This window comes from Enhydra lutris, unplaced genomic scaffold (genome assembly GCF_002288905.1).
Source record: "Enhydra lutris kenyoni isolate GAN:26980312 unplaced genomic scaffold, ASM228890v2 scaffoldscaffold86, whole genome shotgun sequence".
Taxonomy (NCBI): domain Eukaryota; kingdom Metazoa; phylum Chordata; class Mammalia; order Carnivora; family Mustelidae; genus Enhydra; species Enhydra lutris.
Window position 1 is genome coordinate 2,855,993 of NW_019154170.1, and position 25,658 is coordinate 2,881,650.

At 55.6% G+C, this 25,658-nt stretch overlaps 1 protein-coding gene across 1 annotated transcript in view; it reads right to left on the reverse strand.

The window, feature by feature from the left end:
* Positions 1–1,171: 1,171 nt before the first annotated feature.
* The window catches only part of LOC111161728 (ubiquitin like with PHD and ring finger domains 1), a 28,425-nt gene continuing 3,938 nt past the window's right edge, over positions 1,172–25,658 (reverse strand). Inside the window, exons 3-17 of the mRNA XM_022525608.1 lie at positions 19,314–19,577; positions 18,685–18,839; positions 17,683–17,898; positions 12,515–12,615; positions 12,227–12,413; positions 11,766–11,889; positions 11,564–11,671; positions 11,159–11,263; positions 10,257–10,363; positions 8,858–9,020; positions 8,606–8,743; positions 7,076–7,223; positions 6,836–6,990; positions 5,741–5,845; positions 1,172–2,652 (exon numbers count right to left, since the gene is read on the reverse strand). Of these exons, the coding sequence (XP_022381316.1) occupies positions 2,506–2,652; positions 5,741–5,845; positions 6,836–6,990; positions 7,076–7,223; positions 8,606–8,743; positions 8,858–9,020; positions 10,257–10,363; positions 11,159–11,263; positions 11,564–11,671; positions 11,766–11,889; positions 12,227–12,413; positions 12,515–12,615; positions 17,683–17,898; positions 18,685–18,839; positions 19,314–19,577 (2,223 nt within the window). The 3' untranslated portion in view covers positions 1,172–2,505. The remainder of the gene's footprint in view (positions 2,653–5,740; positions 5,846–6,835; positions 6,991–7,075; positions 7,224–8,605; positions 8,744–8,857; positions 9,021–10,256; positions 10,364–11,158; positions 11,264–11,563; positions 11,672–11,765; positions 11,890–12,226; positions 12,414–12,514; positions 12,616–17,682; positions 17,899–18,684; positions 18,840–19,313; positions 19,578–25,658) is intronic.

Sequence of the window (25,658 nt, forward strand, 5' to 3'; positions counted from 1 at the left end):
TTTTTAGGGTGATGAAAATGTTCTAGAACTAGAGGTGATGGTCGCACAACTCTGAATATACTAAAAACCGGTTAACTGAACGCTTTAAATGGGTGAACTTTAGGACCCCGTGAAGTATCTTTCAATAAAGCTGTTACGTGACAATTTAAAAAAAAAAACAAAAAACCCTATCAGGAGAGAAACATGCCCTAACGTTGGGATGTTTTTCTGCATAGCAATGGCAAGAATGCCCTTCTGGGTTTTGCTCATTTTTAACAGTAACATTGTCCTTAACTCTCCAAATTAGAGAAACATCCAAAAAGCCCAGTCTCAACAAGCAACCCACCTCCATGTGTTCGGTCCCCAGGTGAGGGCCTGCCTGGGGACATTGGTGGCATTTCCTCCAGCTTGTCATAGCTGGGCACCATTCCTGTTTTTATTTCCCGTTTGCACTTGACATTTCCTTGAGATGGAATCGTCTACGGTACAACTGGCCCATTCAAGGGCACAACTCAAAGGACTTTGGTACATCCGCAGATGCGCACAGCCATCAGCAAACCTAGAACATTCTCATCCACCCCACGAAGCAGCCCCACCTGCCCCCGGGAGGCTTTCAAGGGCACACTTGACACATGTTAGAGGACCCAGAGAGGCAGAACGTTCTCCTTGCTGTGAACTCAGTCCTGCCCGATCGTTACTTCACCGGCAGTAAAAGGTGTGGGCAACAAACAGGTCGATGTGAAAAATCATGTCCGCGAATGTAGCCGCTCCCTTCCCTGGAGCCCACCGTTAAACCGGCCTCCCCCTTGGCCTCTGAACTCTGCCCAAGCCAGCATTTCACATCGTCGGGACTCCCCCGCCAACACGTCCCCTGGTTGCTGATTCAAGCCGATTTTGCAATGGAGACTGGGGGCTGTTTCCTCAAATGTTAAAAGTGGGGACAGTGCCACTCCCTTGGCGAGCATTAAAGGACCCCTGGCTCCAAGCTGGAAGGCTGGGTTTGGCCGTTGGCCGGTAAAGGTCAACGCTGGACACCTCCTGAGTGACACTTAGGGCTGCGGCATGACATCATGTCTTCGATCTGTCCTGTCCTGAGTGGGCCTGATGCTGCCTGCGGGCAGGGGACAGAGCCACACCCGCCTGGTAGGCCCCAGGACGACTTGCGAACAGAAGACACAACCCGGTACATCTGTAAAAGGCATTTATTCTGAGAATCTAAAATCTGGACAAAGAACATTGAACTTTTTAGAAAAAGCCTACACGGGATTTTGTCGTTTCTTCCTAACACATTAACAAACCTAATAACAAGGAGGAAAGAAAAACTTTTAAAACGGTATCACTCCGGTCTGTCTGCAGTTATGGGATTTAAAATATTCCTGTTCTATTGAGGTAAAAGCTGCAAACTTTGGTAAAGTTAGGAAAAAATAAAAATCAACAAATCATTCCCCCAAAAGTACAAAACCAAAAAAGGAAAAAAAAAAAAAGAACAAAAAACAAAAAACACAACCAAACCCTAAGTTATAGCTTTCTTGGTACATATACAATAACTACAAAAAAATTTCATTCAAAAAAGTACTTAAAAAAAATCCCCCTCTTAAAATTCTCGGTTGGTGAGCCGACCAGTCAGTTGAAAGGATCCACAGAAATGAAATCATCCCCCAAACACTCACCCAGAATCAGGAAGTACTGGCCAACCCCAGTTTGTAGAATCCGGCTGGCATTTTCAACAATTCAGTGCTAAAAGAGAGCCCCACGTTTACAACAAAAGAAAGACCCCAAGGCACTTGAACATGGCTTCGAATGTGTGCTTCCCTGGTGCCGCAGGCGGGCTGGCCCTCGGCCGCGCGCCCCGCCCCGCGCAGAGCAGTCCGGCGCCAGCAGCCCGGGCAGAGGGCTCTGCGCGCAGGGCCACAACACGGAGGCAGACTGGGAGGCATGGCTTCGGGACAGGCGTTCAAACCCGCCGGCCGGGGACCTCTCCTCTTCCCGGCGGGGGACGGCAGGGCCACTACCGGGCACCGCCGTTGCTGGCTTTTGGGCGGCAAAACGCGTTCAGGGAGATGTGCTCGTTTTCAGCTGCGGGGGCCAAAGCCACACACCTTGGAAAGATTGTTCCAGGCGGCCGGGAGCCTTCTTGCTCGGCGGTGGCGGGCACTTCTGGGAGCCTGGCGCTGGGGACACAGGCAGCCGTCGCGCCAAGGCAGTTTTCTAATTCCATCTTCAGAAAAAAATTCCATTTGTTTTTTTGCTGATAAACCGCAGGCTTGGTTTTTGTTTTTTTTTTTTAAAAACCCAAATAAAAACACTGAGAAGTCCAACTTACTTTCTCTGAGCCGCAATACAAATTCCTGAAAATTTATAGGTTCAAAAAGAAAAAACAAAACGAGACAACCAGGAAGACAAGGCTTTTTAAGGGAGTGGAGAAGAATCTACCTGTTTAAGTTAAGCCCACTAAGAACGAAATGGGGGGCGGAGACCCCTGTGACACGTTTTTTTAAAAAACTGCCGGCGAGAAGTGCTCGAGGATCATCGGCCGTTGCCATAGCCGGGGAAGAGCTGGTTGAGGGCGGCCTGCAGCGGCTGGTTCACCTGCATGGCGTAGCTCCGGCCAAGGTCATAGCGGCACGCCGGGCAGCTGAACACCTGGGCCCGGAAGGATCTGTCCAGGCAGTCCTGCAGGAGAGCACGGGGTGAGAACGCAGTCACTGTCCCAGCCAGCCACCCATGTCCCTGGGCGCTGGCCGAGCGACAACCCCCGACCCCACGTCCCTCAGGGCACTGGGCAAGCGATGACCACTGACCCCACGTCCCCCAGGTGCGGGGTGAGCGATAGCCACCATCTCGGAGTCCAGAGGCCCCTCCCCCCCAGACCCTGGGTCTCACTTTTTTTTTTTTTTTTTAAGATTTTTTATTTATTCATTTGACAGAGAGAGAGATCACAAGTAGGCAGGGAGGTAGGCAGAGAGAGAGGAGGAAGCAGGCTCCCCACGGAGCAGAGAGCCCGACGCAGGGCTCGATCCCAGGACCCTGGGATCATGACCCGAGCCGAAGGCAGAGGCTTTAACCCACTGAGCCACCCAGGCGCCCCTGGGTCTCACTTTCTACTTCCAGGCTGGCCTCCCTGGGGCTCCTCACAGGCCCCAAGCGCATCCTGGCCTCCAGGCCTTGGCACACGTAGCTTGTGCCACCTAACAGGTTTGTCCTCTGGCTCTCCTATCACTCATGCCTCGGCTCAAGTCACCTCCTCAGAGGGCCCTTCCCGGATGACCCTGGAGTGTCAGAAGCAGCCTTTGCCCTACTTGTCTCCAAACGGCACATTCCACCTTCTGGAATCGCCTTGTCCTAACAACGTCCTTATATGCAAGAGCCCAGACACCCCGCCACTTACAGCAGGCTTGCCGACCCTGCCAGCAATGCGCACAGGACCCCGCCACACACTACGTGCTCAATAAACCCATGCCGGTGACAAGACAGGATTAAAGGCGGGCAGGATCTCTGGCCCTGAGCCAGACTTCTGGGTTCACACGCCATCCTCAACCGTGTGACGGCTGGAGAAGCCAGCCAGGTGGGACTAGAGCTACGGGGCAGACAAGCCCTAGACAGCCAGCTTCCCACTCGCACAAACAGGGAAGGCGCCACCACTCGGCGGACACCAGGCAGGCAGGTGCCCACACCGCGAGGGCAGCATCAGGAAACAGGGTGAAGGTCAACGGTACGGAAAACCTGCCAAAGCCACAGCACACCCAACCATGGCGCACAGGTCGTGGCTCCTGCCCTCGTCTGCAGAGCTCAATTCCTTTCCCGACAGTCCACAACCTTGATCCCGACACTGAAAACCGTTCTTTCCATGCAACACAACTAAGGTTCAGGGCCACGTTCACAAATCGGGCTCTGGAATGCTGACACCCCAAGTGTCCATCTCTGCACCACAATGTTATTGGGCCTTCAAAAGAAAGGGAAGGGGCGCGTGGGGGGCTCAGTTAGTTGAATGTCTCGACTCGGGTCCCAGCTCAGGTCTTGATCTCAGGTTTGTGAGTTCAAGCCCCATGCTGGGCTCCACACTGAGCATGGAGCCTACTTTAATAAGGGGCGGGGGAGAACGGATCCTGACAGCTGCCACAACGTGGACACTGGGCTCAGTGACAGGAGTCAGACCCAGGACTCATCCCGCAGGACCCCACTCCCAGGAAGTCCCCAGAAGAGGCCCATCCTCAGAGAGGAGATGGTGGGAGCCGGGGCTGGGGCAAGGGGTGGGGAGTCTGTGCTTTGTGGGGACAGAGTCTCCATTTGGGGAGATGGAAAGTTCTAGAAACAAGTGGTCACAGGACAGGGTGAGTGTGCTTCACGCTGCTGAGCTGTGCACTTAGAGACATTTAAGATAGCTATTTTTACTTTGTGGGTATTTTACTACAATCAAGTAATTTTTTAGTAACGTAAAAACAAAATCAGGTGCTGGGACACATAGGCCAAAGCTGTCTTCCTGTGACCGCTCAGGAGCTGAGGTTCTTGCGGTGACCAAGGACAGGCACAAAGGCCAACAGCCCCTTCTTCCATGGTACCCGCGGGGGCTCTGCTGAGATGCTCAGTACCAGACTCCCTACAACCCACTCGGTTTCTGTGGCCTGACCCACCAGCCCCACCGTGGCAAGGCTGGAGACCAGACCACTGTGGCACGGAGGCTGGCCGGGAAGGGGTTGCCCCATTCCTCTACACTGAGGCCATGGAGGCTCAGAGGACCTGGGTGGCTTTTCCAAGGCCACAAAACCCCTGCTCAGGTCGCGTGGGGCTTCTGTCCTGGGCCACGCAGCGGGGAGGCAGGGCCCGAGGACAGAAAAGGGAAAGGCCTGACCTGCCGCACTGGGGGATGCTCTTGGAGCCCCGGCCCTGGTGAGACAGCGGACACAGGAGCCTGGACCAGGAAAACCCCAAGGCGAGAAAGGGGGCTGGCAGCTCAGAGAGGCAAGGACAGTCCCTTCCACCCCAACTATCTGCATGCCCCGCCCACAAGTTCCTCCGGACCGAGTCTAACTAGAAGACACCGCAAAAAAGCCATTTTCCCCGCTCACCAGCACACCCAGCTGCACAACTCTGCCTTCCAGGGATGCGGGGGTGGGGTGGGGTATCAGGAACCCCTGCGATTTTAGCAACTGGGGGTGCTCCTGGCACAGAGTGGGTGGGCCAGGGACGCTCCTCAGGACACCCCCGCAGAGCGCGACCCACCCCAGCATCAGCACGGCTGCAGAGGAGACCTCGCCCTCCCACCCCCCATCCCCCACCTCTCTTCCAGTCCAGCCCTCCTGACTGACAACCCTCCCGGCCCCACCTCCCAGACCTCGTCCCCTACAGGCCCCCGCTGCTCCAATCTGCGTGCCCATCCAGGCTTCTGTGCATGCCATTCTGTCCCCCCCTGAGATGCCACCTCCTCTGGGAAGCCCTCCCGCCCATTCCTCTAGAAGCCAAATACCTCAGACCTCTCCAGCCCAGCCCATGGCATGCTCAGTCAATATTTATCACACCCAGACCTCAAGCTGGGACTGCCACCCACCCTCTCCCATCCTGGACCCCCAGCCATCTAGGATGCCGGGGGAGAACATTCTGGAGACAGGACAACCAGAGAACACTCCTAAGGCAGGTAGTCTATGACCTGCTGGAGGGACAGGCAGAGGACCAACGTGGCTTAAGGTCCCAGAGAGGTGGGCAGGGTGAGGACAGTGTCGTCTGAGCACCACCCCCCCGCCCCGGCCCACAGCCGCCCCTGCACCTTGCACACGTTGTGCTGACACACGGTCGTGATGGGCCGGAACACGAGCTCCTGGCAGCAAATGCACTGGAACGCCTCCTCCACTTTACTCAGGAACTTCTGGAACTGGAGGAGAGCATGTGAGAGCGGACTGGACCCCCCTGGGACAGTGTCGGACCTGGTGCCCCTCACCCCCACCAGGGGCCAGAAGCAGCTCTTGCCCATATGAGGAAGAGGAACACAGCCCAGAGGAGCGAAGGCCAAGGCCCCGAGACAAGGTGACCGGGACCAAGAGCCCGGAGAGGACGTCAGAGGTAACAGGCCAACTCCAAGGGGACGCGTCTGTCCGGAGGGAGGCACAGAGAGCCCATTCCCACCAGGTATGGGCTCTGGCCAGAGAACACCAAGCTGGCAGCCACCCATCTAGGTCACGCATCCTGCTCAAGGCAGGAGGATCCAGAAGAGACAGGCCTGGTTCAGCAGCTCAGAATGCTGAACACAGACAGGCCTCCTGACCCAGCCGTCCCATGTATGGGACTGTGCCTGAGGTGGGGAAGCTGCGATGTTCACCCGCCCCCCCACCCGCTGTGGGCTCAGCACCGCGGTCCCAGCAGGGGTGCCTGCCAGCCTTTGGCCACTAGTGCCCACCCACAGGTGAATGGACACACCCAACATGGTCTGCCCACATGCCAGAAGGTTACTCGGCCTTAAGGAGGAAGGGACCCTAACCCCTGCACGATGTGAGTGGGCCCCAAGGACAATGAGCTCAGCGAGAGTGGCCAGACCCAGAAGGACCCATCCCACAAGACCCCACTCCCAGGAGGGCCCCAGAAGAGTCCCGTCCCACAGATGGAGAGGAGAGGGTGGGAGCCAGGGGTGGCACAGGGGGTGGGGAGTCCATGCTTCACGAGCACAGAGTCTCTGTGTGGGGAGATGGAAAGTTCTGGAGATGGAGGATATGGGGTGGTCACAGGACAGGGTGAGTGTGCTTCCCGGCGCTGAGCTGTGTGCTTAGACACGGTGGCAATGGGGAATTCTTTCTATTTCACCATATAAACAATGATGAGGCGAGAGGATGTCCAGGCCGGGTAGGGGTGGGGGGGGGCAGACACTCACCGTCCCGTCTTTGAGTGATTTCAGGATCTCACTCCACAGCTTAGTGTTGCTCTGGTCCTCCTTGATGAGGCTGCTCTGCTGGGCAGTGAGGCTGTAGGGCTCTACCTTACTCTTCTTAGGTGTCCCTCCCGGGGACCCAGCACCAGCCCTGCCACCTGCAGAGACAGAACAGAGGAGGTGAGAACGGGCAGGTGGGCGGCCAGGCCCTCGCGCGGGGAGGCTGCCCGCAGAGACACCCACCTCTGGACTTGGTCTTGCGCTTGCCCTTCCTGGGGGATGTGAAGGTACCCTCCTCCTCCATCTCCTCCTCTTCCTCCTGGGCCTCTCTCTTGCTGTTCTCCTTCTCCTTCTCCTTCCTGGCCCGGGCCTCCAGGTAGCCTTCCGGGTACTGTAAAAGGAGGGAGTTGGTCGTGAGGACCACTGGGTGGGGGGTGTCCAGGAACCAGGGACGGTCTCACCCGGCCCCTTTCCTGCCCCCTACCCCGTGGACAGCCCTCCCCCACCCCGCCCACACTGGCGCCTCTGAGACTTGGACTCCTCCTCCTGACTCAGCCTCCAGGGAGCTCTGGGAAGTGAGCCTCTAATCACCCAACATACCAAGGAGAAAAGGGCTAAGACGCCCCTTGCACCTGACGGGGCAGAGGCGAAGCGGTGAACAGGGCAGGCCCAGCACATGCTCGCCATCAGATCTGGCGACTAAGAGCGTCTAATCGTTATCCTCACTCATTCGTTTAGACATAGGCAAGCTCTCCCACGAGAGGCCAGGCAGCAGCCCTCCCAGCCTCAGAGCTCCGCGGTAGCCCAGAAGCCAGCAGGGCTCAGAAGGGAATGGACCGTCGTGGCTGGGCCTCCAGCGAACGGCATTTACAAAGACATGGCCCCAAGGCCTTGGCTCCCCAACCCAATTTTGAGGAGTCTGGGGCCCCCTCAGGGTCTAACAGGCATTACTTGAGGAGAACCCCAACTCTGAGGCACCTCTGATCACGGGGGATTTCTCCAGCATGTCATCTAGAAACTGTCCAGCATCTCCGGCAACACAAGAGTGACGTCACTGACACCCCCACCAGAGGCTGGCGGCTCCTGTCCCGCGGCTATTTTTCTCCCCTGTTCCTTAGCTTCTCAAATTCTCCATGGTGCAAACATCATGTGCAAGAGACAACTTCGTGACCCCAGGGGGAGGCGCTATCTGATTCTCAGTAGCAATTAAGATTCCTTAAATAGTCCCACACTGAGTTACCAGCTGTGAAGAGACTCGCCGTAATGAACAGAAACACCATAATTATGGGGCAGAAAGGGCGCGCCGCACACCGGCTGAACCCTGGGAGCTCTAGCTGCTGCGAGGAGGTGAGCGAGGGCTCCGGGGGAGCGTTCCTCTCCACATCCTGCCGGTTTTTTGGGTTTGCCCGTGTGCCTAGAGGCGGCATGAAGCCTAGCAAAAAGGAAGAACCCAGATGCCACACGGATGTCACACAAACTCCTCCCAGAACACAGCTTTAACAAGGAGGCCTGGCTCTCTACCCTCAAATTACGAATGCAAAGACACTACCACCAGCTGCCCACCACCTAAGTCTACTGGGTGGGCGCAAGGGGCGACCAGCTCGGTGCCTGGAAATTCATTTAAGATCACAGGAAACCCGCGAGAGTTTTGGGCCAAGAAGGCAGGCTCCCACGGTCCCCAGTGACTGGCCAGGAAAACCAGGCTGTGAGCAGGACAGCGTGGGGTCTGGGGGGTGCGGCAGGAGGCTCTGGATGGGCTGGGCCTGGGCGCACCTGCATGGTCAGCCCCAGCTTCTTGATCCGGTCCTTCCCTTCCTTTGTCCAGGGGCCAGGTTCAGTGTCATCCCTCCGCAGGAGATAGCGCCATACCAGGAAGCCCGACTTGCCCTTCTCTGGCCAGTACCGCACGACCTGTGGGGAAGCCCAGAGAAGGTGGGCGGGGGCGGGGCCGGCAGGGGCTGCGCGGGGCCGGCAGGAGGGCGGGGCCGGCAGGAGGGCGGGGCCGGCAGGAGGGCGGCCATTCACCTTGTAGATGCCGTCGTACCGGTTGCCCTCCGCGGGGGCGTACTTGCTGTGCTTGCGACCTTTCACGTTGCGCACCACCCGCACCGGTTTCCCCGACCGCCAGTCCTTGGCCTCGGCCCCCTTGCGGTCGTTGATGGGGGCACTGCAGTTCAGAGCCAGCGCCCTGGGGGAAGAAACCCTGTGGGTTGGATCCCATCTCCAACCCCCCCAGAGGAGAGCCTCTCATTCTCACCCCTATAACCTGTGACTGTGACCTTCCTTGAAAAGTGGGTGACCGCAGATGCGGTCAAGCTCAGAGGAGATCAGGGGGCACCAGTGTGGCCCTAAAAGCGACAACTGGTGTCCTGCTAAGGAAGGGGTAGTGGAGGTGTAGGAACAGGAGGAGAAGGCCACGTGAAGGAAGCAAGGGCTGAAGGGACACTGGCGACCACCGGCGGCCACCAGAAGCTGGAAGCAGCAGGGAGGATCCCCCTCCAGAGGTCTCAGAGGGAGCACAGCCCTGCCCACCCCTCAAGTTCAGAGTTTGGGCTCCAGAACTATGTAAGAGTAAGTTCCACACTCCAGATGGAGGTGTGCGAACACGGGCAGGGCCATCCCACCGAGGGCCACGTTGGCCCCGGGACTGGCAGACCAGGGCTCAGGTTCAGCACCTCCTTTAGGACCACTCCAGAGCCTCGCCACTGCTTCAGTTTGTATCTTTGATAACCTGAGTTGAACTTAAGTTTTCATGGTCATTGGTGCTCTGCACTCTTCTTGTGAATGACCTGTATGTCCTTTGCTTTTCTTAGTTTTTGTTATTGATTTGCAAAGCTCATTATATAGAAAAGCCATCATAGATCATGTTTGCAGCACACTCACCCCACAAATAGTCTTCTGCCTGTTCATTTTACATATGGGTTCTATTGATGCAATTTATAATATTTAAGTTATCAAATCTCCAGCTTTTCTTTTGGCGTCAGGATGTTTTTTGTGCTTACAAAGTCCTTCCCTATCCTGTGGTCTGGGGTCAGCAATCTCTGGCCCGCTGCTTCGTTTTGCAAATAAAGTTTTATTGGAACACGGACATGCGCGTTCATTTATGTGGGCTTTGAGGCTGCTTTTGTGCTGTGATAACAGAGTTGAGTGGTTACAACAGAGGCCAGGTGGCCCAAAAAGCCGAATATATTTTCTGGCCTTTTAGGGAAAAAGTCTTCTTTAACACATCTGACGGACTCACAAGCCTTTAGCAAACAGAAGGGAAGAAATGGATGTTGTCATCTCTACATTCCATCACACTCGTAACAGGAATCTGAACTTCCTGACCATACACCCCAAAAAAGACCCAACCCTCTCCCCGTGTAGCTGCCGGAGGATGGGGCAAAAGCCTGCTAGCGAAGAAAGGGAACCTGTTTCTGCAAACCTGTTGGTGTTGGTGAGCTTCTGGTCACAAGACTGTTCTGCAGTGCGCTTGTTGCCAGAAAGATCTCGACCACCACTGCCCGTGTACGTGAAAGAGTTCCCGTGGTCCTGAAACAGACAAGGAGGCCAGGCTGAGCCCTCCAGACACAGGAGAGGAGAGACTCGGCCATAAACTACCCTGCACACACCTAACGGGAGGACAACCCTCAAAGACACAGAATGAGGAGAACCTGGGCGTCCATGTGCTAGCAGAAGGAGACCAAGCTAGTGCAGCTGCGACAGACCACAGTACCGAGGCTCCTCAGAACATTAAAAACAAGTTACCGTCCGATCCAGCAGTCCCAATTCTAGGTCTATACCCAAAAGAAGTGAAAACAGGACCCTGAAGAGATGTTTGCACACCCATGTTCACAGTCACATTATTCACAAAAGCTAAGCGTGGAAATAACCCACTGTCCACTGGAAGATGAAGGATACACATGGTACAGTCCATCTACACAATGGAACACGATCCAGCCTTAGAAAAGAAGGGATCCTGACACCTGCCACGATGCGGAGGGACCCTGAGGACACTGGGCTCAGTGAGAGGAGCCAGACCCAGGACACATCCTGTAGGACCCCACTCCCAGAAGAGTCCCGTCCCCAGAGGCAGAGAGGAGACGGTGGGAGCCAGGGCTGGGGCAGAGGGTGGGGAGTCCGTGCCTCGTGGGGATGGAGTCTCTGTGTGGGGAGATGGAAAGTTTTGGAGACAGAGGGTAGGGGTGGCTGTACGACAGTGGGAGTGTGCTTCATGCCGCTGAGCTGTGCACTCAGAAATATTTAAAAGAATAAATTTTATGCGTATAAAATTTTAATTTTATATGTAATTTTTTAAAAATCTGGAGCAGCTCCCCCCACACTCACCACATCATCCTCATATCCCCCAGCCAGAACCAAGGAATAAGCCCCATCGTTGCTCCGGCCATGGATGCCCGCCACATGAGGTCGATGGACCCCCGACTCGCTGACCTGCGAAAACCACCAGGTGGTAAATGGCACCTTTGGGATTGGCTGTCACAGAGCAGCTCAACCCCACCCTTCTGGCTCCCACTTCCAAAGCCAGCGGCCTGACTTTTCTGCCGAAGCCAATCACACCTGTTCCGAGAGCCCCTCCCCCAGAAACCCCAAGTCTGAGCCACACTGTGGAAGGAGCTGGCCTGAAGTCCAGCCCGGCCACCTGCCCCAGGGTGGTCCTTGCCCAGGCACAGGGGCTTCTGGGAGGCCAGTACCCGTGGGCCCGGCCCCAGAGCCCAGGAAGTCGGGGGGTACCTGGACTCTGAACCTCCACATGGTGCCCACAGGGATCCCCGGGATGGGTCCGTAGTGGTTGGACGGGACGATGGTGCACTCCTTGGTACGCCCCACGCACGCCATGCCCTGTCCGTCCGGGACCAAAGGAAGAGCAGAGTGAGCGCGTGTGGGGCAGGGAGGGCGGTGGGAACGAGGGGCGCGGGGCGTGGGGCGGCCTCACCTTGCCCCAGTCCCGCTGCGAAGAGGAAGTGGCTGATGCCATCTTCGCCTTCTTCTTGCTCTCTTTCAGCTTCTCACCCGCGAGCACCACCTCACTGGCGTCATTCCGACACTCAGGGCAGTACCTGTGACAGCAGGGACGTCACCTCCTATCCCTGCCTGCCCCCACCCCCCACGCCCAGCCATCCTTCGAGGTCCAGGATAGGGAGAGCATTTCAGTCTAAATTCAAGAATATTAAGCAGGAACCCAGCCACCCCCCGATCCCCAATCAGACGTGCTCAGTAGCCACGTGTGCCGAGAGGTAGCGCAGAGCGAGAACGTTCTGCTGGATGCCCAGACGCTTGTCCCTCTCCCCCAGGCATCTCATGGCGCTGCCCAACAATGAGGGTAAATCTCATCTGGGGATACCGGACACCCCCAGGAAAACTCGACGGGCAGCGAGGAGGAGCCCGTCTGCTCACCACTCGTCCTCCTTGGGGATGCTGCTGAGGGGCGGGCGCAGACAGTAAATGTGGAAAGCCATGTCACACTCGTCGCACATGAGCTGCTTGTCGGGGTCCTGCTTGCCCCCGCACAGGTGACAGGCGCACACCCGGCAAGTCTTGTTCTCGTCGTCCTTGCAATGCTTGCACGAGGGCCCGCTCTTCCCTGGACGAGGGAGGCGGGGCTCAGCTCCGGCGGGGCCAGGACGGGGAGCCCCCACCCCACACCCAACGTGGGAGTCGCGGAAAGACAGCATTGGAACTCACTTCTCATTGGGTTTTCGACAACGGGGCTCCCCTCGCCCGGAAGCTCGATCTTGAACACCTCGTCCACGAAGATGATCCGACAGTCATTCAGCGAACCACCCCTGTGAGGCAGAAGCCATTAGAACATTCCAGCTGGCCAAGCCAAGGTGCCTCAGCAGGGACTCTGCCACCTGCCACGCTGCTCAGAGCAGAGAAAAGCCTCTGGTTCTATCTAGTTTTATCAAGGCCTCTCGCCTTCACTGAGCTTCTCCCCTTGCTGGTTCAAGTCCTACTAAATCAGAGACAAGGCAAAGGCAACGCATTAAACCCGGTTTCATCACGTGCCTTTGAGAGAATTTCTAACCTTTCAATAGGCAGCCGTGACTAAACAAGGCCCCACACACGAAACTGAAAGGTGAGGTCTGCTCAGTCTCCCTGTATCAAAATGCAAAACTCCTCCAGGGTCAAGTGACATCCAGGGACCAACCCCACATCTCCAACAGTGTCCAATGGCAAGCCAGTGGAGTCCCAGACACATGCCACCTGTGTCATTCTGTGTTTTCCAACCACCATGCTGAACAAGTAAAATAGGACAGAATCAATGCTGGGCTTTATGTGACCTGATGTACTATTTCCACGGGTCCTAAGGTACTATTTCCATGAGTGACGACTAGGACGGAACCAGGCACGAGCTACTTCGCATTCTTGCCCAGCACCAAGTCCCTGACCCCCAGTGTGCGTTACACTTCCGGGTCAGCTTGGTCCGTGCCAGCCATATTTCAAGTGATCGACAGCATGAGTGGCTGAGGCCATGGACCCAGGCTGCACAGGCACAGACGGTCTGCCAGCTCGCAAGAAACCCCGGAGACAGAGGCACATAGGACATGGTACCACTGGGCGTGGAAGGCAAAACCCAGGCCACGGAGAGTCTGTGGGACACACAACCAGGCTTCCTCAATAAATAACCTGGTAAGGAAAGGGGGAAAGAGGAAAGGACAGGAGACCTGAAGATAAAAGCGGCTTAAGTGATACAGATTGACCTAACTGAAGTCTGTGCAGGCTCCGTACACCCCAACTAGCCAAATGGTTACCAAAAAAGGTGAGGAAATTGGAAAACAAATCAGTGACTGAAGAAGTCATTAAGAAATTATGACTTGGGGCACCTGGGTGGCTTAGGGGGTTAAGTCTCTGCCTTTAGCTCAGGTCGTGATCTCAGGGTCATAGGATCGAGCCCTGCTTTGGACTCTCTGCTCAGCAGGGAGCTTGCTTCCCTCCCTCTCTCTCTGCCTGCCTCTCTTCCTACTTGTGATCTCTCTCTCTGTGTCAAATAAATAAATAAATCTTAAAAAAAAAAAAGAAATTATGATTAAGGCATAAAGACTTAAAATGAGGGCTCGTGGTGGCTCAGTGGGTTAAAGCCTCTACCTTCAGCTCGGGTCATGATCCCAGGGTCCTGGGATCAAGTCCCCACATCGGGCTCTCTGATCAGCAGGGAGCCTGCTTCCGTTCCTGTCTCTCTGCCTACTTGCGATCTCTGTCAAATAAACAAATAAAATCTTTTTAAAAAAAGACTTAAAATGAACACATAAGTTAAAAAAGAAAAAAAGAAATCATGATATCTTTACATTGTGACAACATCGTCATAACTATTTAGGTAGAGTCACTTTAAAGAAATGACTCGTGGAGCAACTGGGTGGCTCAGTTGGTTAAGCATCTGCCTTCATCTCAGGTCATGATCTCAGGGTCCTGGGATCCAGTCCCGCATCATGCTCCCTGCTCAGTGGGGAGCCTGTTTCTCCCTCCCCTGCTGCTTGCGCATGCTCTCTCAAATAAATAAAAACTTAAAAGAAATAAAGAAGAAATGAATTGTAAAGCATGTATGGATAGAATGAATCAATGCTTGAGAATCACCTCAGTACGACAAGGCTGGTAGCACTCTCGCATGAAGGAAAATCCACAGAATCCACTGCTGGCAGACACGCCCTTACAGGATGAGGGAGGGAGCTCCTCAGGTAGGAAATGATACAGGAAGGAAATCTTAGGAGCAACAGAAGAGAAACAGAAAAAGCAGAAATGTGGGCGCATCTGACAGATTATCCTCCTTAGGAGTTCTGCAAGACACAAGTGAGGACTGAGATAAAGATCCGACCCCATCTGCTGCTCAGTGAGTACAAATGGACATAAGTAAGGATGGGTTTCTGGCAAAAGGGACAACCAGTAGGTCGCACGCTTACGGTAAAATCCAGAGGAACCGCTAAAAAAACCTATCCACAGCGATACTCAAAAGACAGTAAGCAAATCTGGACAGAATCCTAAAATGTGTTTAGGTAACCCATGGGAACGATGGAAAAAGAGAAACGGAGGAAACAAACGAAAACAAATGACAAACTGGCAGACGTTAAGTCGTAACACACCAATGTTCGCCTCGCGGGAATGGTGTGAATGTGCCGATCAGAGGCAAGGTGCCAGGATGGATTAAAAAACACGCCAGTTATGTGCTGCTTCTAAGCAACTCACTTCAAATCCAACGACACGGATTGAAAGTAAAAAGAAAGAAAAGAATACAGCCTGCAAACATTAACTTGAAAAAGCAAAGCAGGTGTGGACAGACACACATGCACCTGGGAGCCAGGACACCACTAGACAAGAGGGAAATCACAACATGACAGAGAGGTCCCTCAGCCAGGAAGACAGAGCTGTCCTGAGCGTGTGTGCCCCAGACACTGATGTGAGGCCGAGCAGAGGCAGACACCCCCACAGTGAGGGTGGGCACGCCGGCACCCCTCAGCACCTGACGGGGAACCAGACAGACAATCAGAAAGAATCAGAAGGGAGCACCAACAGGCTCTAACAGATGGAAGTAGGACACTCTGCCCATCAGCAGAATATCCTGGTTTTTCCTCAAGCGACCGCAGAATATTCAGCAACTTAGACCCTACCAGGGGCCACAGAAGAAACCGTAATAAAGTCAAATTAGAAATCAGGGGGTGTCAGGGTGGCTCAATGGGTTGAGCGACTGCCTTTGGCTCAGGTCATGATCCCAGGGTCCTGGAATCAAGCCCCGCATCACGGGAGGAAGGGTCCCTGCTAAGCGGGGAGCCTGCTTCTCCCTCTCCCTCTGCCTGCCTGCTGCTCCCCCTGCTTGTGCTCTCTCTGCGTCAAATAAATAAAAAAACCTTTAAGAAAAAAAAAAAGAAATTAGGAATGAGTAACAGAAAGACAACGCAGAAGTCTCTAAAACACTTGGGAATTAAACACAATACTTCTAAAGAAGCCAGGAGCCAGAGAGGAAGTCTCGAAGGGAAAAAAAAAAAAAAAATGGTGAAGAAAAAGAAAAATACAACATAGCAAACTTTTACATGGAGAGCCGTGAAGGCAGTGCTGAGGACTGAATGTATAGTGCTAAGGGCAGGCATTAGGGAGGGGAGATGCCTCAGATCGACAGTCTAAGTTTCTTATTACCTCAAGAAACTAGAAAAAGGGGATGCCCAGGTGGCTCAGTGGTTGAGCATCTGCCTTCGGCTTAGGTCATGATCCCAGAGTCCTGGGATCGAGCCCCACATCGGGCTCCCTGCTTGGCAGGAAGCCTGCTTCTCCCTCTCCCACTCCCCCTGCTTGTGTTCCCTCTCTCGCTGGTCTCTCTCTGTCAAATAAATTAAAAAAAATCTTTAAAAAAAAAAAATTAAATTAAAAAAAAAAAAAACAAAACTAGAGAAAGAACAAAATCAACCGAAAGAAAGGAGAAAATTTAGAAGATGAGAGCAGAAATCAATGAAATTGAAAACAAGGAAATAAGAGAAAAGCAATGAAAGAACATGCTCGTTCTTCATTAACCATAACGTGGCCGCAGCCTGGCCTAAGCCCCAGGACCTTGCCCCTAAACACCTGCGTAGGTCTCCACCCTGGTGTCCCTGCTCCTACACTGCCCCCTGCAGTGCATTCCTGTCTAGGTTGCCAGAGCTGGAATTCTTAATTGTAGCATGTGGCTTTGCTCCAATGCTACCAATGCTCAACGCTCCAATGCTCCAATGGCTACCAGCAAAAGAGAAAGAACGCCAGTTCCAAACCTCTCTGGACCATGCTGCTTGGAGGCTCGCACAGTCTTGATTCTTCTCCCCCTCCACTCCACCCCACTGGCTTCCTTGCTCGAAATGCACCAGGCATGGCCTGCCCCAGGACCTTTGCACTTGATGTGCCTTGCTCAAGACGTTGTTACCCAAATATTTGTGTGTATATATGCACTATACACATGATGGAATGTTACTTAACCACAAAAAAGGACATCCTGACACCTTGTGGTGGATGGACTCTGAGGACACCAGGCTCAGCGAGAGAAGCCAGACACAGGAGGGCAAAACCTGCAAGACCCCACTCCCAGCAGGTCCCCAGGAGTCCTGTGCACGTAGACAGAGACAGATGGTGGGAGCCAGGGCTGGGGCAGGGGTGGGGAGTCCGTGCTTCATGGGGACAGAGTCTCCGCGTGGGGAGATAGAAAGTTCTGGAGATGGAGAGTGGGGATTACTGCACAATGGTATGAGTGTGCTTCATGCCACTGAGCTGCACACTTAGAAGTGGTTAAGGTGGTAAGTTTTCTGTCATGTATATCTACACGTGCACACACGCATGTAGAATAGGGCTTGGCAAATACCTAAAAGGGGCCAGATAGTATTTTTGGATTGGTGGGCCACACAGCCTCTCCTCAGCTAATGGACTCTGCCCTTTTAACACCAAAGCAGCCCTGGATAATCAGTGAAGAGATGGGCATAGCTGTGTGCCAATAAAACTTTATTTGCCAAAACGGGCAGAGGGCTGGATCCGGCTGCGGACAGTAGTTTGCTGATCCCGGATGCGGACCGTACCCTACATGCGCTTTGCTTCTGTGCCTGTTTATGCTAGCTTACGCACAGGTGACAAGAAGAGAGAGGTCTCCAGAAAGGAGAAGTGGGTGACCAAGGGAGAAAGAAGAAGGGAGAATGTTCCTTCGGTACTTTCTGGATTTTGACACTCTGGGATTATTACCTATTCACCAAATTCAGAACAACACAAAAAAAGAGAAAAAGGGCCTCTTGAAACCTCCACCATCGGGGCCTGGGGTTCAGAGACAGTCGCCCAGGTGGAGGGACGTGAGGGACGGAGGGCCTCACCTCCGGGGCCCCGGCTGGACAGCCTCGGGGCCACGTGTCACTCACCCGAGCCGGACATTGGCGTACAGCTCCCGCGCCGTCCGGGTCTCACGCTTCCGCACGATCTCTGCATCGTACCAGAAGCCACGCTCCTTGGGGTTGTCTGGGTTATAGTTGAGCATGACCTCCTGGCCCACCTCTAGCTCGTGCCACTTGAGAATGTGCCAGGCGCGGGCCCGGACGTCCCGGGAACTCATCTGGACCACTCCATTCTCCGGGTAGCTGGGAGGAAAACCGCACCGTCATGAGATCCCGGCGTCACACCCGACTTCATTCCCTTGACGGGAGAGGCGCCCACACGAGTGCAGGTTACTTTGGTCACAGTGGCCCGTCAAGTCCCCTCCCCGACGAGCTCAGCTCCCAGTAAGGAAAATACCCAGGCCTAGAAGACACGTTCAAATTACAGGTGTTGTGGGTTGAACGGTGTCCCCGGAAAAGACCTGCTGGGAGTCTTTACAAGAGGAGGAGGAGACACCAGGGCAGGCTCTCGCGGCCCCACAAGGGAAAGCCCGTGTGAGGACAGCGAGAAGGCGGCCAGTCTGCAGGCCGGGAAGACGGGCCTCACCAGGAAGCAACCCGCCAGCACAGTGATGTGGAGTCCCAGCCTCCAGAGCTGGGAGATGTAGCCGCCCAGCCTGGAGTCACCTGTGGTAGTCACCCAAGCCAGTCCCAGACCTCTTCCACGTGCAGAGACAAGGACCCCTGTGCCCGGCACACGCTAAGTGCTAAGTACTTACACGTCCCAGTAAGGGACAGACGACAAACTAGACCCAGAGAGGCCTCACGCAGCAATGACGCACGGCAGGAACAGAAGAATTCAGGAAACGGGGTGGGGGGAGCGCATTTGCGACTAGCTGTCCCAAGGAGGGGGGGTCCCCATGATGTCAGCCCTCTAGGGGTGGCCTCCTGGGTGGTTATATCCTGACTGTCATGCCCTAGCCAGTGCCGAACTCCAGGGCCCATGGACACAGCCAACACCCCAGCCTGCCCAAGCACAGCGACACTCACTCGTCATATTTCACATGATAAATGACATCGTCTTCCGGCGTCGAGCTGGAGCTGCAGGGCTCGTCCGAAGATGGGGCCTTCCTCGTCACCCTGACCACCTGGGCCTCGAACCACGCCCCCATGTTCGTGTCCCGAGCGTCGACATACTCGTTGGCCTGCCAGGAACCAGAAAACACTCTCATCCAGCCCAGAGACACCCGACATGTTGGACCAGCAACGCAGACGAGAGACTCCTTGGGTTCCCGGGGGGCCGGATGCTTCAGGATCGGGACTCAAACCCAAATGACTATAATAGGATGTCTCAGCCACGGCACTGAGGATTCTCTGGTTCTCCTTCCATTGGGAAGGGCAGAGAGAGCCCCACAAAACCCAGACACGACGCGTGCCGTCAAGGATCACTGAGGGACACTGGATCACTCCGAGTGTTTCCACGGGGAAGCCTCGGGAGCGCTCCTGCCGGCGATTTTCACAGCAGGACCGGGGGTGCCCGACCAAGGGAACCCTGCAGTCGGGCTACCAGAAAGCCAGTGTGACGGAGGGGCATGGGGCATGCTACCCGGGGCCTTGGGGGTGAAGAGCGCGGCCATGTGGGGAGCACGCTCAACCCCAAACCTGCTGCGGAGACTCACCTTGTACAGGCCCAGCTCCGTCTCGTCCCACGTGTCTTCATCCGCCAGGCCCGCCTTCCCGTCTGCCTCCGAAGCCGCCTCGCCGCTGTTTGAGGACTTGTCGGACTCGCTCTGGCCCAGGCAGCAGCCTGAGTCCGTGTCCGACAGTTCCGAGTCCCTCTCCTTGATGCTGCTGGCCGGGAGCACAAGGCTCTGGCGGACCAGGAGCTGGATGGTGTCATTCAGGCGAACGTCGTAGTCAAAGAGTGTGTGGCCGTCCTCCATCTGCACAGACCCAAGACAAGGGTCACTGGCCCGCCAGCCACTGAGTGCTCCCCTTCTGGGTGCCTGGCAGCAGAGACACCACGAGCAAGGTACCAGATCTACCCTCGTGGAGGGTGGGATCTAGATCAGACCACAGGACAACACTGCCAGGGCAGGGGGCGGGTAACACACAGTCACCCCTTTCCATCAGGACCCTCAGAGCCTCTCCAAAGAGGATTCCCCGCGTCACACAGAGAACGTTCTGAGAGCACCCAGCATAACCAGCCGCGCTGGGTGCACCCATCACATGCCAGGGTAGGGTTTCTTAATATTGGGTCCAGTAACAATACACGGCCTTTGGCACTGGAGCAAACCGAGGGCAAGCGTGCCCCCCAGGGAGCGCCGCGTCACCTGGCTCAAAACGCTGCAGCGGCAAGGCCCAGAGACTCCTCGATAATTACTCAGGGGAAAAAATTAAGCCAGGTCCCTGCTCACACCAGACACCGAAATCCATCCCCAAGAGGTCAGGCGGTGTAAACCCGAGTGACCCCAACATGGGCGAGTCACCCCCTCCCCCCACACAGTGTGTATATTTCAATGTGTGCAGCATTAGCACCCCAGGACCTCAGCGGGTCATGCGGTTACTGAACACAAATTCCTGGGGGGGGGGTGTCAGTGGAGTCCCCTGACTCAGGGGTTCCCGCCCAGGGTGATCCTGCCTCCCCGCCAGGGGCTTGACAACACCTGGGGTCATCTGGGTTATCAGGACTGGGATGGGGCCGGGGATGCTGCCCCGCCTCGCACGGTGCCTGGGACACGCCCACAGGGACCCAACTAGCCAATCTAGCTTACCCTCGACCTTCCCGTGGTGCCGAGGGGGAGGGACGGGGGAGAGACAATGCGAGAGACGCTGCCCTACGGGAAGGAGACACAGTCCCAACATCCCCCAGCTCCCTGCTGGCCCCGCCCCTCGCCACGAGCTTCTCTCCCCCAATCCCACCCACAGGAGTCCCTGGCGGGATTGTGCTGACACCACTCAGGCTGGCCATCCTCATGACCGCCTGGTGACAGTGTGCAAAGGAGTTTTGTCATCTGAGCCACATCCCAGTGGCACATGAGGCCCGAGGAGTTCTCTTTTATTTGAAGCTGTCCCCCCGGCACCGCGGCACCCCACCAACACCTAGCAAGGCCCCTCCAGTGCATCTTGTTCTCTCCCAACATCCCTAAGGCAGGTCTCTGCCCACAGCGCCGTAGGCATATATGGAGTGAGGCTGCTCCCCGGGGGGCCATCCTGGGCACTGGTAGGGGGGACAGTATCCCCTGACCCCACACACTAGATGCCAGGAGCACTCCCGGTCGTGAGCACCAGAGATATCCTCAGACACGGCCCAGTGTCCCCTGAGGGCTGCACTACCCGGCTCAGAAGCAGTGTCCTAAAGAAAAAGTGAAAGGGAAACAAACGCACAGATAATCAACTTTCCTTTCTTCCCGAGGGTTAGCAGAAGTCGCTGGTCTGAAGGCCTGGTGGCTGTCAACAGGCAAGTGGCCCCTGGGTCACAGGGAAGGCGAGCTCCAGGGCCCAAAGCCCCTCACTGCAGCAGCTGCTGTTTCATTCAGTGCAAACCAATCATCTGGTGAATGGTCGCCCCCTCCCTGGGAGAAGACCTCTGGACACATGGACACTTGCCTACAGCCACGGAGCTCCTGGGCACACCCCATGGCTTCACGCAGCGTGAGGGGGGAGCCTTGATGCCAGCCCCCACCCCCACAGGGCCAACACAGGACAGCTGTGATGATGGGTAGAGGGGATACAGCTGGGAAGAGACAAGTCAACCTGCACACACGTGTTCACGGCAGCAGGACTCACAGCAGCCTAAGGGGGGAGCAACCCAGCGTCCACCAACGGGGGGGGGGCGGCGGGGAACAACACACATACACCCACGGTCCCCCCACACACGGGAGGGTCCCTCGGCCGTGGACAGTAGTGAGGCGCCCACAAGCATGGCCCCGGGGATAGACCCCGAGCCCATGACACTCAGGGAGGGAACCAGACACAGAAGGCCACACGCAGTGTGAGTCCATGCCCGGACCAGACTCCTCCATGGACAAAGCCGGTGACTGGTTGTCAGGGGCTGAGAAGGGACACTAAACATTATGTAGGTGAAGAGAATGTCCTAGCAGTGCCCGCGGTGATGGCTGCACGGCTCTGTGACAGAAAACCATCGGATCGCACCCTTGAAGCGGGTGAATCATATGGCATGTGAATTACGTCTCAACAACGCGTCGGGGTTGTTTTTTTTTTTTAAAGGAAAAAAGGGAGTCCTAGAAAGACACATAGTGGGGGACGCCAGCTCGGTGACATTCTGGAAAAGGCAAAACTGTGAGGACAGCAGAAGGATCAGTGGGGACCAGGGGCTGGGGGAGGAGGCATGACCGACAAGGTGGGGCGCGGAGGACTTCCAGGGCTGGGAGGCCTCCCCCAGCCACAGCAGCAGCCACAGCAGCGGGCCCACGTCACTACACAGCTGTCCAAGCCGACGGGATGAGGAACGAACCCTACTGTCCTCTATGGGTCAACATGGGTTCATCGCCTGTAACACGCATGGCACTTGGTGCAGACACCGGAACGGGGGAGAATGGCAGTGTGGGAGGTGGGATATGGGAGAAATCACTGAGCCTTCCTCTCGATGTTACTGAGGACCTGAGACGCACAAATACGTAAATACAAATAAGCTTATAAACATATAAATCCCCAATAAACACACTAGTTTAAAAAGACAAAGAAACACAAGTGTCCCCACTGGGGCAAGGAAACCAGCAGAAGGCGGGCCAAATGGCCTTAGAACAAGACACATGTACCCTGGGGCCCAGTACCTCGAGAAGCAGACACCCCCTCGCCGCTGCTGACATCAGGTGGAATCACTCTGCGGGGGGCCATCCTGGGCACTGCGGGGGGCTGAGCAGCATCCCTGAGCCCTGCCCACTCCATGCCAGGAGGACCCCGCAGTTGTGACAGCCACAGACGTCCCCAGACACCTCCCAGCGTCTCCACGGGGAGCACCATCACCCCCAGGGAGAACCCCTAAGCTAGACAGACCCTCGCATGTGTGCCCGAGACACGTACAGCGACCTCACAGGGCGTCCACAGCCTTATGTGCCGGGAAAACTGTGGCCTTGTCACACAAAGGAGTCCTCACTGCCGCCTTGTGACAGGGAAAGCAGCAAAGCAGATGAGACTCCCATATGTGTCAAGGGAAACAAGGACAACTCAGGGGACAGGAAATGAAGCATAAACCAAGGTACCTGGACAGCTAAGAGGCGGCGGGAGGGCTGGAACCAGGAGCACAACCGGGCCCCTCCTGCCCATGGCAGGTCAGGAAGCCAGGTTCCGTCGGCTCATGGATTTGCTGGGGCACAGGCCCTGTGGAGGAGGCCGACGTGCCTACCGACGCAAGAATGCGGAGAGAAGCACAAACGGGGCACGGAAGGGGGCATTCAGGCGGGGAGGCGGGCACAGGACTCTGCCTCCTGGTCACAAGCCGGTCTGGCTGCTTCCTGCAGCCATTTCTAGAACTTTCCAGAAGGGCCCCTGAGGTCAGCAGGAAGGCTGCACAACTGTTTGCTGTAGGAGAGGGTGTGTGCTGTGTGTTCCTCTCCCCCGACCCTGCCTGCCCAAAGCTGTACACAAACATTTGGGAACCACGGGGGAGACAGGCTAGGCCCAGGCCTGCCTCATGCCAACGTGTATTACGCTCACATTCATCATCAAGATTCTAAAGTTCTCGAGCGCCTGGCCAGCTCAGATGGAGGAGCACATGACTCTTGATCTCGGGGTTGTCACGTTTGAGCCCCATGCTGGGCGTAGAGATTACTTAAAAATAAAGTCTTAAAAAAAAAAAAAGTCCAAAAATTTCCACCGAGGCTAACGATATTCATAAAAGCTACAAAACTCCACAACAGATGATCTGCTCCTCACTTTCGAGGTCCTGACCTTATGATTAAACCTGAAGTTAACAACCCATAGAGGCACACTTTGCACCGAAAAATCCCCAAATCTCCTATGATAGGACACGTGCGGTGGTTTGGGGCACGTAACTCTGTACAGCAGATTCAGGTCTAAAGACAAAACTGCCCACAGTGTTTATGTCTTCCTCTCTGTCTTAATGCAAGTATGCTTTCTGGACATTTCTGGATATCTGGAATTTTCGACCACACGGACCGCATAAGAACTTAACACGTATGTGATTTGACAGCTAAGCATGTTGGTTCCTGTTGGAAACCGGGATTAGAGCTTGCCATGCCTACCGTTTCTGTCCCCAGTCTCTGTCCCCTCGTAACACTTTCAAGGGATGCTTTTTAGGGTGCCGGGTGCTGCCCAGAGGCCCAAGAGGACAGGGACTCATGTCCCTGGGCTTGGCAAGTGGTAGTTCTTGGGTCGCCTCTAACCAGCTGCTTCAGCGAGAGGTGGGGAGGACAGTGAGCCTCATACCAAGAAGGACCCACAGCTGGAGGAGGAAAGGGAGCACTGACGAGAACCCACCAGGCTGACCTGGGAGTCTGAGAGGGAGGAAGCAGGAAATTGCTCTGCCCCTCTTCCTGGGGGGTACAGCCCTGGCCCCTCGCTGGTCCTGCTCAGCCTGCAACCCAGCGTGCACACAAGACAGACTGACAGAAACGGGGAGAAGACAATTCCATGCAGCAGCAGCCCAGATGAGGCAGAGGGGACACGATTTCCCAGCTTGGGGGCAGCAAGCAGAAAGAATGGCACCTCAAAGCCAAGCGTGCCTCGTCCACATCAACAAAGGCTCTTCGGGTCTTCAGCTGGTCTCCGGGTGGGCGGGGGAAGTGCTGAGACCAGACGCTTTGCACACCCTGCCCTGAAGAACTCTGCAACACAGTGCCCTAGGGGACCTGTTCCAGAATGTACTAGAATGTACTAGAACAGGTTTAGTCCATTCCACAGCAGTGCCGCTCCTAACAGCAAAACCTGGATCTCCAAGTAAGGACGCTGGATGGAAGCACAATAGGGCAGAAGTGGCGAGCTACGGGCAGCCGGACAGTCTAGTCCACACTTGTTTTTGTAAATAAAGTTTTATTAGACTGGGACACGCCCCTTCATTCGCATCCTGTCTGTGGCTGTTTCCCCGCTGCAGGGAGAGCAGCTCTCCTGGAGACAAATATTTATGTAAAGGGTTTGCTGCCGCCTGGCTTGGAGGGCATGCGGGGCTCGGCGCTCTCCCAGGGGAAGAGGACCCTCCCCCGCACCGCCTGAAGGACAGGGTTCTGCTGCCCCACTCAGCCCTTTGGGAATTTAGGGCCAGCACTCGGGAAAAGCCATTCTGAAGTGGGGTGCAAGGACGCGGGAGACCCAGTCGAGGCCGTTTCCAGGGCACCAGTTCAGAATGATCTTTCCGAGGGACCTTAAGACGGCCTTTGAGGCCAGTGTGGCCGATTTCACCGCTTCCCTCGTGTCAATTACCTAAATTAGTACTTCTCAACTGGGGGCAATTCCAGACAATGAGCCCGCCTCCCACGTCAGCAGGGCCGAAGGGGAGAAACCCAGTGGGCGCTGATTTCCCGTGCCTTTACCGCGAGCTGGCCGGGCCCAGTCCCGCACTGGCCACACTGGGAGAGCCGCGAGGAGCTCGGATAGCAGCCACCTGGGCTGGGGACACAGGGACAATTCTGTAACGGCCAGAGCCCTACACCTGAACGTGCCGGAGTCCCCACAAATGAGAGCTATTGTTATTTTTCTGGGCAGCCAAGAAAAAGGCGCCAGATGCCTCTCGCCCTTGCCCAGGCTGGGCCTACCGCCCGGGTCCCTGCCCCCACTCGGCTTCTTGTATTTCCGCCAATCAAGCGACATAACCGCCAACCTATTCAGCCCAAACAAGCCGGCCACGAAACCCTCCCATATCCTGAAGAAAGGCTCAACTATGTTCTGCTTTATCGGCTCAGTCAACCTCACGGCAGACCGTGGACTGCTACAACGTGTTTCTTTAAAAGGCGGAAAAAAACAGTTGTGGGGGGGGAGCGCGAAGGACTGCGAAGACTCTCTAGAACATTCTGTAAAAGCAGCTCTCTGGCCCCCCCCACTGGAAG